The sequence below is a fragment of the Alligator mississippiensis genome, chromosome 1 (genome assembly GCF_030867095.1).
Source record: "Alligator mississippiensis isolate rAllMis1 chromosome 1, rAllMis1, whole genome shotgun sequence".
Classification (NCBI taxonomy): Eukaryota; Metazoa; Chordata; order Crocodylia; family Alligatoridae; genus Alligator; species Alligator mississippiensis.
Genome location: NC_081824.1, coordinates 436,953,861 through 436,967,911, shown reverse-complemented (window position 1 = coordinate 436,967,911; position 14,051 = coordinate 436,953,861). Strand labels below are relative to the sequence as shown.

Below are 14,051 nucleotides of genomic sequence, written 5' to 3'. Positions count from 1 at the left end.
CAAGAAACAGGTTTCGGGCCTTCTGTTTAGCAACACTTTTGCAGCTTAGCTCAGGCCCTTTGAAAATGGCCATGGCTGGCAACAGACCACAGACTCAGTATGAGTTTACAGTGTGATGCAACTGCACAAAAGGCAGTGCAGTTTTGGAAAGCATCACTAGAAATATTAGCTGCAAGACATGGGAAGTGGTTGTCGCTAAGGCTGGTTAGGTCTCATCTAAAGTATTGGGTTCCACATTAAAAAAAAAAAAAAAAAAAAAACTTGGAGAAATTATAGAGGATACAGAGATGGGGAAGAAGAATAACCAAGGGTTTGGAAAGCAAGTCATACGAGGAAAAGATGACTGAAGGAAATAGGCATGTTCAGCTTGTGGAAAAGGTGCTTAAGAGGGGATGTGATAGCAGTCTTCAAATACTTGAAGGGCTGCCATACAGAAGAGGGAAAATGCCTTTTCTCTCTTGCCACAGAGAGTGGGATACAAACTAATGACTTGAAGTTGCAGTAAAGTAGGTTTAGATTGGATACCAGGAAAAATGTCTTCACTGTTGGAACACTGAGGCAGTGATGTAGACTGTGTAGAGAAGCTGTGGATTCTCCATTGCTGGAGGTGTTCATGAAGAGGTTGGACAACCACTGGTCAGGGATGATCTAGGCATAGCTATGCCTAAGTTCTACCATGGGTATTTCCCATGCTTCTGGGCTTTGCTGTTTGCCTCATAGAGCTGGCAAGGAATTCCTCCCTCCCTGCTGCTACACGTGTCAGGGTTTTTTAAAGCTTTTCTCAGAAGCATTGGGTATTGGCTGCAGCCAAGGCTTGGGATTTTGACTGGAGTGTGCCAGTGTTCCTGCTGGGACTTAAAGCTGGTGGTTCCTGGCTAGAGGGTTCTGCCCTTCTACTTAGGGTCATGACTTATCGCTGTATCTTGTGATCACACCTGTGCTTCCTTCTGTCCTCATACCTTATGAAGAATCCCTTGCATTCGAAAGCTTGCTTAACTTTATCCTAACCATGCAGTTGGTCCAATAAAAAATATTGCCCACAAAATCCTTGCCTCTCCCACTATTTCTTCAGCATTTTAGAAACCATTAACCTATGAAAAGTCGCTTACTGATGCTTTCTGCCCAGGCAAGCAGCTCGTTGGAGGGAGATCTTGCAGACTTTTTGGTTATGTTGCCTCAGCTGCTGAACCAGACTCTGCGCTCTGACTGTGCTCCAGAACCAGGCCTCCTGTGTCCTGTCCCACTTAGTTGTCCCCTCTCAATGCTAGTCATCTATCTAGTTTAGTAACCACATACAAGGGACATGTATAACCATTTTTCCTTGTCTGGGTTTCAAAGTTATAAATATGGGTCACTTTCAAATCTCTCCTTATTCTGAGGAGAATCAGTCTTACCAGTCAGTGTTACCTCGGTCTTAGGCCAGTCAGTCTTACCTCAGTCTTTGGGAAGACCTTTGAGAAAATTATCAAGGAGCACATCTGCGAGGGCCCAGCTTGAGAGGTAATGCTCAGGTGCAACCATCATGGGTTCAATGAGGGCAAGTCCTTCCTGACTTACCTGGTTTCTTTTTATGATCAGGTCACAAAGTTCCTTGACAAGGGTGTTGGGGTGGATGTCATCTTCCTGGACTTTAAGAAGGCCTTTGACATGGTTTTCCACCACATTCTCTTAAAAAAACTAGGTGACTGTGGCATTGATGCCTACACAGTCAGATTGGTGGCAAATTGGCTAGACGGTTACACCCAGAGAGTGGTGGTGGATGGATCATTTTTGACCTGGAGGGATGTAGGCAGTGGAGTTCCCCAAGGCTCGGTCCTGGGGCCTGTACTGTTCAACATCTTTATCAGCAATCTGGATGTGGGTGTGGAATGCACACTGTCCAAATTCGCTGATGACACCAAGTTGTGGGGCGAGGTGGGCACGCTGGAGGGGAGGGACAGAATCCAGCTAGATCTAGACAAATTACAGAGGTGGGCGGATGAGAATAGGATGGAATTCAATGCAGACAAGTGCAGGGTACTGCATCTAGGGAGAAGGAACCAGCAACACACCTATAAGCTGGGGAACACCCTTTTTGTCTACACAGTGGTAGAAAGGGATCTTGGAGTCATTGTTGACTCCAGGATGAACGTGAGCCGCCAATGTGAGGAAGCAGCCAGTAAGGCGAACCGCACCTCATTGTGCATCTACAGATGCATCACAAGTAGGTCCAGGGAGGTGATCCATCCCCCTCTATGTGGCATTGGTCAGGCCACAGTTGGAGTACTGTGTCCAGTTCTGGGTGCCGCACTTCAAGAGGGATGTGGCTAGAGGAGGGCCACTCGAATGGTCAAGGGGCAGCAGGTCAGGCCCTACGAAGAGAGGCTAAAGGGCCTAAATCTATTCACCCTCCACAAGAGAAGGCTAAGGGGATCTGGTGGCCGTTTACGAACTCACCAGGGGGGACCAGCAGGAATTGGGGGAGGCTCTGTTTCCCCAGGCACCACCCAGGGTTACTAGGAGTAATGGCCACAAATCATGAGAGAGAAGGTTCAGGCTGGACATCAGGAGACATTACTTTACAGTTAGGGCTGCCATGCTCTGGAATGGGCTCTCAAGTGAGGTGGTGCTCTCTCCTACTTAAGGGTCTTCAAGAGGAATCTGGACAGATATTTGGCTGGGGTGATATGACCCCGGCACCCGTTCCTGCCTGGGGCAGGGGGTCGGACCTGATGATCTGTTTAGGTCCCTTCCGACCCTAAGCACTATGATACTATGAGTCAAATGCATAGAACACAGAATCCCAAAATACCAAGATTTCCTGCAGATCCTAGCTTTTAGGTAGAGAACAGAGGGAGGGGTTCAGACCACTTCCTGCAGGGACTGAGCCCCCCAATCCTAGTTCACACAGGGGAGCAGGGCTTCAGACGCACCTTTGAGAGCCAGTGCCTCCTTCTCAATGTTTAGATTCACCCCATATAGGGTACTTAATTTTTTGTAGCATGTCATGTTTGACTTTTTTTCCATGTAAAGTTATTGGGTGCCACATATTACATGGAGTAAATGTTGAGTGACTGAGGCTTGCTGATTGCTTTGGTTTTGGTTTTTGTTTTTTTTTGGGGGGGGGGGGGGCGCTACTGGCTTATATTCTCAGCAAGATACTGCTTGTGATCCTGTCCTGAACCCATTACCAGGTGACATTACAATGAAATAATGTATAACAATGTGTGCCAGGGAGACAGCCTGAATATGATAATAAACTGAAACACCAGGAACACTTAAAAAGGAAAAAGAAACTCTTTGTTTTGCAAGTTGGAAGTGATCACCTTTTATGTTGCATATTCCATTCTGTGAGCTTGTTGATTGGGTTCTTAAGTCAAGCAGCTAGGTTATTTTATAATTATAATACTATCTTTCTTTGCATTTACAGATACAAGTTATATATCTGCTTTTAAGCTGAACCATGAGTCTTGTACTACATGATCTGCTTGTTTGCTGCCATCAACTTGAAAAAGATAAAGTTACAGAGCGAAGGGTAATTCATTTCAGTATGAGTGTCCGAGTGTACATTATGTATGTAAAGCAATGGAATGAATACATAATACCTTTTTTTCTGACATGTTTTCAGAAAGAAATTGAAAAGTTTAAACGACTTATCCGTGATTCTGAAACAATTCAGCAGCTGGATCGGAATTCTGATTCTAAACAAGGAAAACAACTTAACTGGGATGCTGTGTTTAGGTACTTTTGTGTCCATAGTGCCTTCATTTGTTCTCTTTCCAAATTGTCATTTTCTCCACACAGAGCAGTGCTATATTGTTTCATAGTATAGCAGGTCAACACCACCACTTTTGTACATCTGAAAATTGGAATCCGAAACTTATTTGTCTGCTTATAAAAAGAAAAGAAAAGATGAACTGTAAATCATCTTTAAAGTATATCAATATAATTCACAAAAAGAAAGTTAACTGCTGTGGTGTATTATTGATCAATTTCAGTGGATGCTAAGGGATGTCTATGTTTTAAACTGCCAGCAGCAGACTAGGTTGAACATAGTTAATTATAAATATATTTATGATTATTAAAAACTTCATTTTATTACAAAGTTATAGTTTTGTAATAAATACTTCAAATGCTTCATTGTAATACAAAATTGTGATCTTGTTGCCCTTATGAGAATGAAAATATGTAGTTTGTGTCTGATTTTCAGATTGCAGTTTTTTAAACATACACAGAGTATATAATTCAATAAAAACCTTTGTTTTTAAATTAATCCACTGAAGTGTAATTCATGGCCTAAAATAAATTATGCTACGTGGTCTGTGAAGGCCTGTATCTTTAATACTGAGGTCTGTTTCATATATGTTACAGATTGAGTCCTCCCTCAACTCAAACCTCCAGCGAGCCAGAGAGAACAGATCTGTGGACTATATGATTGGCACTTATGCCTTAGTTAATCATTTCCTGACACAAATTATTTCTATTAAATTTGCTCTGACAGTATGTACTAGTGTATGAAAGCAAAATCTATATACTAGTTAAGCAGTTTTGATTCAGAAAAAGACTCAGGAGTTTGTTACTCACTTGTTTTTACAATATTCATTCTAATATTATAAAAGCCTTAGTCTGTCTGTCTGTCTGTCTGTCTGTCTGTCTGTCTGTCTGTCTGTCTGTCTGTCTGTCTGTAACACCTTATTTACACTCTGATTGGTTGTCTGAAACAACCAAAGTGCTCCAAAAGCATTGCAGACAGGAGGTGATAGAGCGGGATGGGATGGTGAGACCAGCAGCGCTGGCCTCGCCCCCCTGGCCCTGCTCCCTGGAGGCAGCAACAGCGTGGGGTGCTGGTCGAGGGGGATGACAGGGCAAGTACCCCCCGCTCCTGAGAGGCAGCAGCATGGGGTGCTGGAGGTGCAGCGCTAGCCTTGGGGGCTCCCCCCCCACTCTGGCCTTGCTGCTGCAGGACCCCAACAAAAGCTGACAGGGAGGGGGAGGCAGCAGGGAGTGGGGGAGGAAAGGGGGGCACACAGTGACAGCGCCCCACTGCTGGGCCCTGAAAACAGCCAGGATGGGGTTGTGCACGGCCAGACATGCTGCAGCAGCAGCACGGGGTGCTGGGTGGCGGCTGCAGCCGCTGTGTGCAAGCTTCCCCCTCTCCCTCCCATCTGGGAGGCAGCAGCGCTGTGGGTGGAGCAGCAGGGGGTGGGGTGGGCATACTGAAGTGAACTGGTGGGGAGTAGGGGCAGCGTGGGCTGGTGGGTGGCAGCTCTCCGGCCCCAACCCACCTTCTCCCCCGCCCCCCCCTCCCATCATTCTTGACCAACAATTGACTAGTTTTATCATAATCAAGAATCTGCATAACTTATGTGGTTTTTGTATTTGCAAAGATTTCTGCAGACATACATCCAGAAAGAAATGGAGAGCCTCAGGCTGGCAAAACCAAATGTGTCTCTCTCAACACAAAGTTCCAGACAGAAAAAGATGCAAGAGATCGGAAGTTTAGTCAAATACTTCATCAGATGTGCCAATAAAAGTTAGTAACATATATCTAAATATAAGTCTTGATGTTTTAATGTTTTACTCTCAGGAATGAATTCTTGATCTAAACCAGATTACATACAGTTTTAATGTATACAGTGACCATGCTTGTGAATTATTATATATCTTGAATATCTAAGAAAACATTTTCAGATGCCCGAAGAGGGGCTGGCTGATCAAAATTGTCATTTAAGACAGCAGTCTTATGTCCTCCAGTTTTGGGATTTAGCATAGTGTTTATGTTGCTACTAATTTGTTTGCATCTTTGAGATGCCTAGTAGGGCTGTGCAAAACTTCAGTAGCCGATTCGATTTGGAGGAGATTCAGCCTGATTTGGCAACCAAATCTCCGAATCCAAATCAAATCAACAGACCAATTAAAAGGTCCAAATCGAATTAAAAGCCTCTGAATTGATTCGGAAAAATTTGGTGCCACTTTGGATATTTGGCCATAGACTAAACAGGCAGCAGTCCTCACCATGCTGGACACAGCTGCTTCCAGTTGGTAAGTCTGTTGTGGGAGGAGGGGCTGAGGCTGGGACAAGCTACCGAGCCGGGGCGGAGGGGCACGGGACTCAGGAAGCGGGGGCAGGGGCTGCGCTTGCAAGTGCTGGGAGCGGAGGCTATGCCCTGCTGCCGCTTGCCCAAACACGGCAAGAGCGCACTGCAGGTGCAGTTCGCTCTGGGCAGAAGAGGGCACAGCCCCCACTCTCAGCACTGCCACACCCTGGCTGGGCAAGCAGCACCAGCGCCACACCCTGGCTGGGCAAGCGGCACCAGTGCCACACCCTGACTGACCAAGCAGTGCCCGTACCCCAGCTGGGCACAGGACTTGGAAGGGGGGGCGTGGGATGTCCGTAACACTGCTGCTGCTTGCCCTGCCAGGGTGGGGGAGCAGGTGCTGCCGATGCTTGCCCAGCTGGGGGGGGCAGTGCTGGATGCGGGTGCAGCAGTGGTGGGAGTGGGGGCTATTCCCTGCTTTAACCCGGAGCGAGGGGAGGAAGGCAGAAGCGAAGTGGCAGCAGGGCATAGCGCCTCCCTGTTCCCCTCCCCGAGTCCCACGGCCCCCCTGCCCCAGCTGGGCAAATTGTCCCAGCCCCAATCCCTCCCTCCTCCATGCCCCTTCCCTCACTGCTCTGCCCACCACAACAGACTTACCAGCTGGAGGCAGCTGTGTCCAGCGTGGTGAGGACTGCTGCTTATTTAGTCTATGGTCGAATCTCCAAAGTGGCACTGAATCTTTGGATCCAATTTGGCCAAATCGAATCAGGACAGTGATTTGAATCTCTGAATTGAATTGCTGTTCCTCCGAATTGGCCAAATCCGAAGTGAATACTTGCTGCTTCACACAGGCCTAGTGCCCAGAACTAATCACATTATTTTAGGTACGGTCCCATCAGAACCTTGTGAAAGGTGATGCTATCACTTGCCTTCAAAATAATCCTATTTGCATTTTTGTGATTGAGTTCATCACCACCCCTATGGGTTTTTCAGCTTTACTGCTCTCCAGATTTCTTCCTACGATTACATGTTTCAGTTTCTTTTCCTCTGTGTATTAATATGCACCTTTTCCAGTTAAATATCTCTCTAATTTCATTCTAATGTTTCTAACTACTTGGAATTCTTTTGTATTACTTTTCTGTCTTTAATATTCACAGTTCCTCACATTTAGTGTCCTCTGTAAATGTAGACAACGTGGGTCTTATCCTCTTTCTTTCAGATCATCATCTAATACATTATTAGAAAGATGTTCTTTAAACACAAGGAGATTAAGTCAATTTGAAATTGTAGCTTAATATGTCAGGTAAAAATGGTGTACTAGGCCTGTGTTATTTTGGCTATTTTAAAAAATGCTGCAAGTCACAAGTTGCAATGACAAGACTTAAAATATGCATGTTTGCCAGAAGAGCACAGTTGAGAGAGAGGATATTGTTCCTCCTAAATAAATAAAGGATTGTTCAAAGTTCGTTAATCAGTTTGTTAACTTCAAACTTCATTATACAGTTTTCAGTTTAAAAAAAGCTCATTTCTGTATAGGAGCACCCCGATTGAAATGTCAAGAGCTTCTAAATTATATCATCAAAATAGTGAGAGATGCATCAAGCTGCGCTGTTTATGGAACTGACTGTAGTACCATGCTACTAAAGGATGTTCTTTCAGAGAGGAAATATTGGTGTGAAATATCACTACAACAGTGGTCAGGTTAGTATATGTTACTCCTAAGTCTGTATACAGTATATATTTCCTACCATAAAAAAATTATGCTTGGTGGTGGTTTATTTGTAATGCTTCTGGTACTGTACAGACACAGCATGTCAGACAGCTCCTAACCCAAACAGACAACATAGACAAAAGGCATGTGATATTCCTGTAGCACATGCATCAGGTGGCCATGCCCTGACTTGGGGCAAGCATCTGCAGCCTGGGGAGCCCACATGGTTCCGCTTGCACACGTGTGCCATGGGAATCCCCTACAGGGATCCCTAATTGGCATATGGCAGCATGATACATGTACAATAGGAATTCCCTGCAGCGGGGTTTCCCGGATGCATATATGCAAGCTTGGGGCAGCACCTGGGGCCATTGCCTCTCACAACTGGGTCCCTGAAGCCCAGGGAGCAGTAGGGGCTCAGCCCTGAAGGACAGTGCCTGTACTGATGTCTGGAAATGCCAGTGAAGTGGATCGGTTGTGCTAGAACATCCCACTCCAAAGGCAACTCCTGTTTATAGCCTTAATGTACATTTGTATCTGGGATATTTTTGAGTGTTTGATGATGTGGTTTCTCATGCATTTAATTTACTGAGAAGTATTACTTATATTTTGGAAGGTCCCAAGCAGTATTGGAGCCCCACTCTTATGCTCTGTACAAATGTTTTAACAAGGCAGGACCTGAAGAATTTATAGCTTGATGCAAAAAACTGAGGAAGCATTAGAAAATGGGATGTGACCTACAAACTGTATTCAGGGTTCAAGTATGCACATGGTTTCCTAGTTACTTTTCTGTGGCATGGTTTTGCCTCTAGGACAGATAACATGAAATACAGAAAAGAGGGACACCATCTAAATAAGTAAAATATGTATGCACAAAACTTGAATTTTGATTTAATACATGACCCCCCCCCCAGTCAATCCAGTATCATTAGTCAGATTTATTAAAAGCATCACATCCTGAGGAAGGATGAGAAGATGAGGGTGGTGGCCTCACAGAACTGTTTAGGGCTGGATATTGCATGCATAAATGTGAAAGAAATTGTAGAACAAATTGCACTAACTCCAAATAAAGTGCCTTAGGATTGGAGATTTCATGCTCATGAAAATAGCATGAAGAAAATACTGTGGTAGAGATTTCATCCCAATGCTCTTGTCTTGTATTTATTAATATAACCATACAAATATATCAAATTTTTAGCCCTACTGAAAAATGAACTTGCAATTTTAACATGAACAAAAAAGTCATAGTCTTACCATTATCAGAAAAATTCAATATTACTGAATAGCTCAGTATTGTTTTCTAGGTAGACTTGATAAACACCATCTATTATTAAGGTTCTCTTTCACTTCCCATTATAAGTCATTTCATATTAAGTTTAACTTTGCCAAACTTAAACCGCCCAGTCTGCAGTTTTTCATGGTAAGTGCTTGTATCAGGTTTTTGTGTGTTTTTTCTTTTTTAAGTCTTTTTGGGGAACAAGGCGGAAACAGGTTGTTTGGCTTGTATTAAAAATACCTGGAAACCATTCTTTGAACTGGTATGGTGCCTCTATGTTTTGAATCGGGACATGGGTATTCTATATTTACTCAATTATAAGATGATTTCCACCCCCCTCATTCAACATGGGGAAAATCAAGCATTGTTTTATGATCACATACAACTTACCCAAAACCAGAAATTGCACATAGCCAGCCATGAGAGGGTGCCTCAGCTCCCCTAGGCATGCAGGGTTTCTGGCTGGCCAGTGCAGGGTCACTCCAACCTGCCAGCGTGTGCCTAGATGCTTTGGCACCTCTGACTGACTGGAAACCCCACACACCGCTCAAAATACTATTCTAGTACTTTTCTTAATATCAATTAACACCTCTATCAGAACATACGAACTTTCTCTATTATTTGCAGGCGATGATGATGATATACCTCTAAAAAGTTAAGGGAGTCTTTCTCTCCAGTCACAGTTCAGGAGCAGAAAACTGGCACTGCACCATGTGAACATATTCCAAGAAAAATTACTCCAAGAAGCAGCTGACTTGTGTCCCCTCTTCCTTGTCAGCTGTTCCTCATCTTGTTTTTTGTTCATGAGCAGCTGCAAACTGGTCATCTACATGGTCATCTAAATCTCAGAAATACAGCTTACACACAGATTGGCACTCTATTTCTGAGAACCATTCACATGCGTATGGCTTACACACAGATTGGCATATGCGCGTGGCTGTGTGTGCAAGAATAGAGTGCCAGCCTGTGCATAAGTGGCATTTTTGGGACTTAAATGGGCATATAGACAAGCTGTTGGCAACTCTTTTTTTTACAGGAGTTTGGAATGATCCAGCTGACTCTGAGCCAGGCCAGTGCTAGGACGCCAGGTGTTCAGCTCCTCCTCATGCTGTGGCTGGCAAAGCTCCTGTCACAACATAGGTATTGCTCCCTGCCTGGCTGTGGTGCGGGCTAAGCCTTCAGATTGCCTGGCTGTGGCAGGGCAAAGTCTCCAGACTGCCTGGCTGTGGCAGGTGAAATTTTCCACTGCTTAGCCATGGTATATGCCAGGGGTGGGCAAAATGAGGCCCGCAGGACGGTTGTAGCCTGCCAGGCCATTCTATCCAGCCCTCGGGGGGCACCTAAAAAATTTAGAAAATTAATATTTATCTGCCTCTGGCTTCCTGTCATGCGGCCCTCAATGGCTTGCCAAAACTCAGCAAGAGGCCCTCCGCCTGAAATAATTGCTCCCCCTTGGTATAGGCAAGGCCTCCTGCTGTCAGAATAACACCAAAGCCTTCCAGTTCAATGGATTGGATCCAGTGGCTCTGTGGGCCCAGTTTAACCTGTGGGCTGTAGGTTGCTGACCCCTGATGTAGATGACAAAATCTGGTCATCCAGAAGTCCAGAAAGAGAGTAGAATGCTATCCTTAGCATTCACTGCTCTGTTAACAAAGGCAAGAGTCTAGTTTATACGATCTCAGAGCTGGAAAAAAAGAAATTAACTTTTATGAATGATGACCCTAATAAGTATGGCGTTGCAACCAAATGAATATTTTCATGATCCAGCCAAAATCTTTTACTGCAAATGAATAGTAGTGCCTTTTCTATAATTAGCTGGTTAAAATTACATTTTCAGATTGGTGTAAGGCATAGATTTGCGTACATTAAGGAAATGATGTATGATTTTTGTATGATTTTTTTAATGTAAGTTTGATTTTGGATTATGCTTACAGAACTACTGCCCCTGTACTGCAGATTGTATCTCAAACCTTCCAAGGAGATTAACAGAGTCTTGGTGGCTAGGATAATTCACACACTAACCAGAGGATACTGCTTCCAAACTGATGGACTAAATATCAATATGTTTTCCTTCTTTTCCAAAGCAATGCAGTGTGCAAGGTAACATTCAACATCTTACCCTATGCCTAGGTATTACATTTCCTAGGGTAGTTTGTCCTAATTGCAGTGGGACTGAATTCTGATTCTACTCTTAGGCACTTTCTGTCTGTTCAGAATTTATGAAGAATAAATCTTTTCTATACTAATTCTTTGTTCTGGAAAGTATTTGAATTACCTATATGCATTAGAATATAAATTAAGCCTTTTTTGTATACTACCCTTACTCAAAAAACTATTTGTTGAGTGCTTACTTTTGATTGCAGAGACTTTGCAATGGCAGAATTACTGTTTATGGTTTTAATGCTTCCTGTTAATGACAGTTGGCTTTTTGCTGTAGGCAAAGTGTTTGGTTTATGTTACAGGGAGGAGAAAAACTCTGCTGGTTTGGATCACATTCTTGCGGCAGTTAATATCTTCTGCAGTGTGTTTGCTGTGAACTGTCGTATACAAGTTTGTAAGCTGGGTGAAGAAATTCTTCCTAAGTTGCTTTATGTATGGACTCAGCATAGACCCAAAGACTCCCTGAAGGAGCTAATAATTGAGTTACTTAATCTGCAAGTTCGAATTCATCATCCAAAGGGAGCAAAAATCCAGGAAAAAGGTAAATAATAAATTATTTTCCTGATTTTGCTTTTCTAATTTTAGCACAACTCTGTGAGATAGTTTAAATTGTCCAAGCATAAAAGCGGTCACTTTTACTGGTAAACCTGGAGAATATTCATAGCATAACTATTGTGTCTCAGTAGTTTTCTGCAGTAGCTGAATTTGAGTATGATGTATTTTTTATGATTATTAATTGTAGTACAGTGGGATAGATACTGTACAAGAAGGCACTATCTCTAGCCCAAATGGGAGAAAAACCCTTAAAGCTTGGCAGAATGGATACAACATACAAGAATGGGTAGTGTATAGATTAGCCATTATCTTTCCATCCTGTTTGATAGATATTAAGGCTAAAAGTAGCCATTATGAACATCTAGTCATAAGCTCCATGCCAAAGAAACTTGCCATATACAGGAGGAAATATCACTTCCCTGTTTCTATTTGATATTTTCCTCTTTATAAATCCAAAGATCCTGTTTACCCACTTCGTGACATCCTTACCCTGGGAACTCACTTGCTGATCTTCAGTGATCTACGCTTCCTCTTTAGTGTAACTGTTTCCCAGGATACAGTTCCACCTCTTATAATGTGATCTGTGCTCTTTGCATTGTTCAGTCTATAGTAAGATACAGCACTGATTTTTTTCCAGTATTATCTGTTTGCCTATGAGCTTGGAGTGTCGTATTGCATCTTGAAGCTGTCACACTGTAGCAAAAGGGATGCATATAGCACTAAAATATTTCTCTGTACATAGGTGCATATGTGTCAGCAAAATGGCAGAGTATCTTACACAACTTGTATGATCTGCTGATGAATGAGATAAGTCTCATTGGCAGTAGAGGAAAATATTCTTCAGGATCACGTAACATCGCTGTAAAGGAAAACTTAATTGAATTAATGGCTGATATTTGTCATCAGGTAAACTGTAATTTTTCCATATATTTTTCCAATGTAAATTTGATTTACATACTGTATGATGCTACACATGTTCCATTTTTCTATTAATAGGGCTTTATATCTTTTTTCAAGATTGCTTAATGATATTTCAGTTTCATTAGTGCCTTACCTAGCAACATTCCTTTTGACATCAACAGAACAGAGCCCACCTGTTCATGTTATGGAAAACTCTCTACTGAAAATTTGCATTAACTTGCTCCAAAATACTCCCTATTGGCAAGTGCAGTGCTGAGTTGGAGGTAGACAAAAATGTTGTAGAGGGGAAAACCTAATTAGTTCTCTGCTTAAAATTTTCTAAATTTGAAAGTTTTACATGATTATGCATTGTATATGTAAAGAAGAAAATCCTATTATTTTTCCTACATTTTTTGTAGCATTGGGGAATTCAGAAGAGAGCAAAATTGTTAGTTATTGGAGAAACCCATGCATGTTTAGTACTCTTTGCTATTTTGTGTGTAGTTAATGTACATGTTTTCTATGACTGCTTTTACAATTGAGGAATATGAATAAATGTGTTTAGGTTCTTTTGAAAATTTCAGTCTTGTTTATTTAATTGGAATGGCTGTATGAATAATAATTAGTACTGTAATTAGTAATATAATAATAATAATTAGCTCTTGTATTTCTAAACCTTGCCCTCTAAAGAGGAGGATGTAATTCTTGTGTGATCGGATTTTGGTGGCTGACTGTACAAGTAGATTGACAGGCTCTAGAGAGACCTATATTATGGTACCCTCTATGAGTGTCAGTGTTAAAGGCCACTAATGGTCTTTAAAGTTTATGAAGAAAATTAAGGAGGAGATGGAAAAGTTTTTCATAGGTCTTTAAGGAGAGTGAAACTTGATTAGTCTCACTTGGCTTTTAGTAGAAGATGGACATTTGTTTGCCTGTATTAACTAGTACTTTTTAATACCTCTTTTGCAAAGGTTTTTACTGAAGACACCAAAGTCCTGGAGATAAGCCAGCCATATACCATTACACAGAGAGAGGCTGGTGATGGAACTGCACCAAGCAAACGCAGGAGGATTGAACTGGGATGGGAAGTAATTCGAGGCAGTCTGCAGAGATCACAGAATGATTTTGATGTCATACCTTGGTAAAGACACCTACATTTTTTTACTCTGGCGTGGAAATCAGTATAATTAGCTTATTGATAGTGTTATTTTGTAAGCTATGGGGCATGAATTTCTAAATTTTACACTGAATTTTCCTACTGAATACCTTGTGCTGAGGAGGGGAGGTGTTCATGTCAGAATGATTAGCATGGGTTAGATAACTAAATAGTGCACACGGGGATGTTGTCATGGAATCAGAGCAGTGTTTCCGTAGCACTTGAAAAATCATGAGCCATGTCCTTTTCCTTGCTTTATATGTTTAAGTCCAGTAC

The 14,051-nt window shown here is 42.5% G+C and overlaps 1 protein-coding gene across 4 annotated transcripts in view; it reads left to right on the top strand.

Annotated features, from left to right (window-relative positions):
* The window catches only part of ATM (ATM serine/threonine kinase), a 105,988-nt gene that overhangs the window by 5,363 nt on the left and 86,574 nt on the right, over window positions 1-14,051 (top strand). For all 4 annotated transcript variants that reach the window (XM_019481998.2, XM_019481999.2, XM_019482002.2 and 1 more), the window contains exons 2-9: window positions 3,410-3,514; window positions 3,608-3,720; window positions 5,367-5,512; window positions 7,554-7,718; window positions 10,939-11,104; window positions 11,467-11,705; window positions 12,462-12,625; window positions 13,591-13,760. In XM_019481998.2, the coding sequence (XP_019337543.1) occupies window positions 3,443-3,514; window positions 3,608-3,720; window positions 5,367-5,512; window positions 7,554-7,718; window positions 10,939-11,104; window positions 11,467-11,705; window positions 12,462-12,625; window positions 13,591-13,760 (1,235 nt within the window). In that variant the 5' untranslated portion in view covers window positions 3,410-3,442. The remainder of the gene's footprint in view (window positions 1-3,409; window positions 3,515-3,607; window positions 3,721-5,366; window positions 5,513-7,553; window positions 7,719-10,938; window positions 11,105-11,466; window positions 11,706-12,461; window positions 12,626-13,590; window positions 13,761-14,051) is intronic.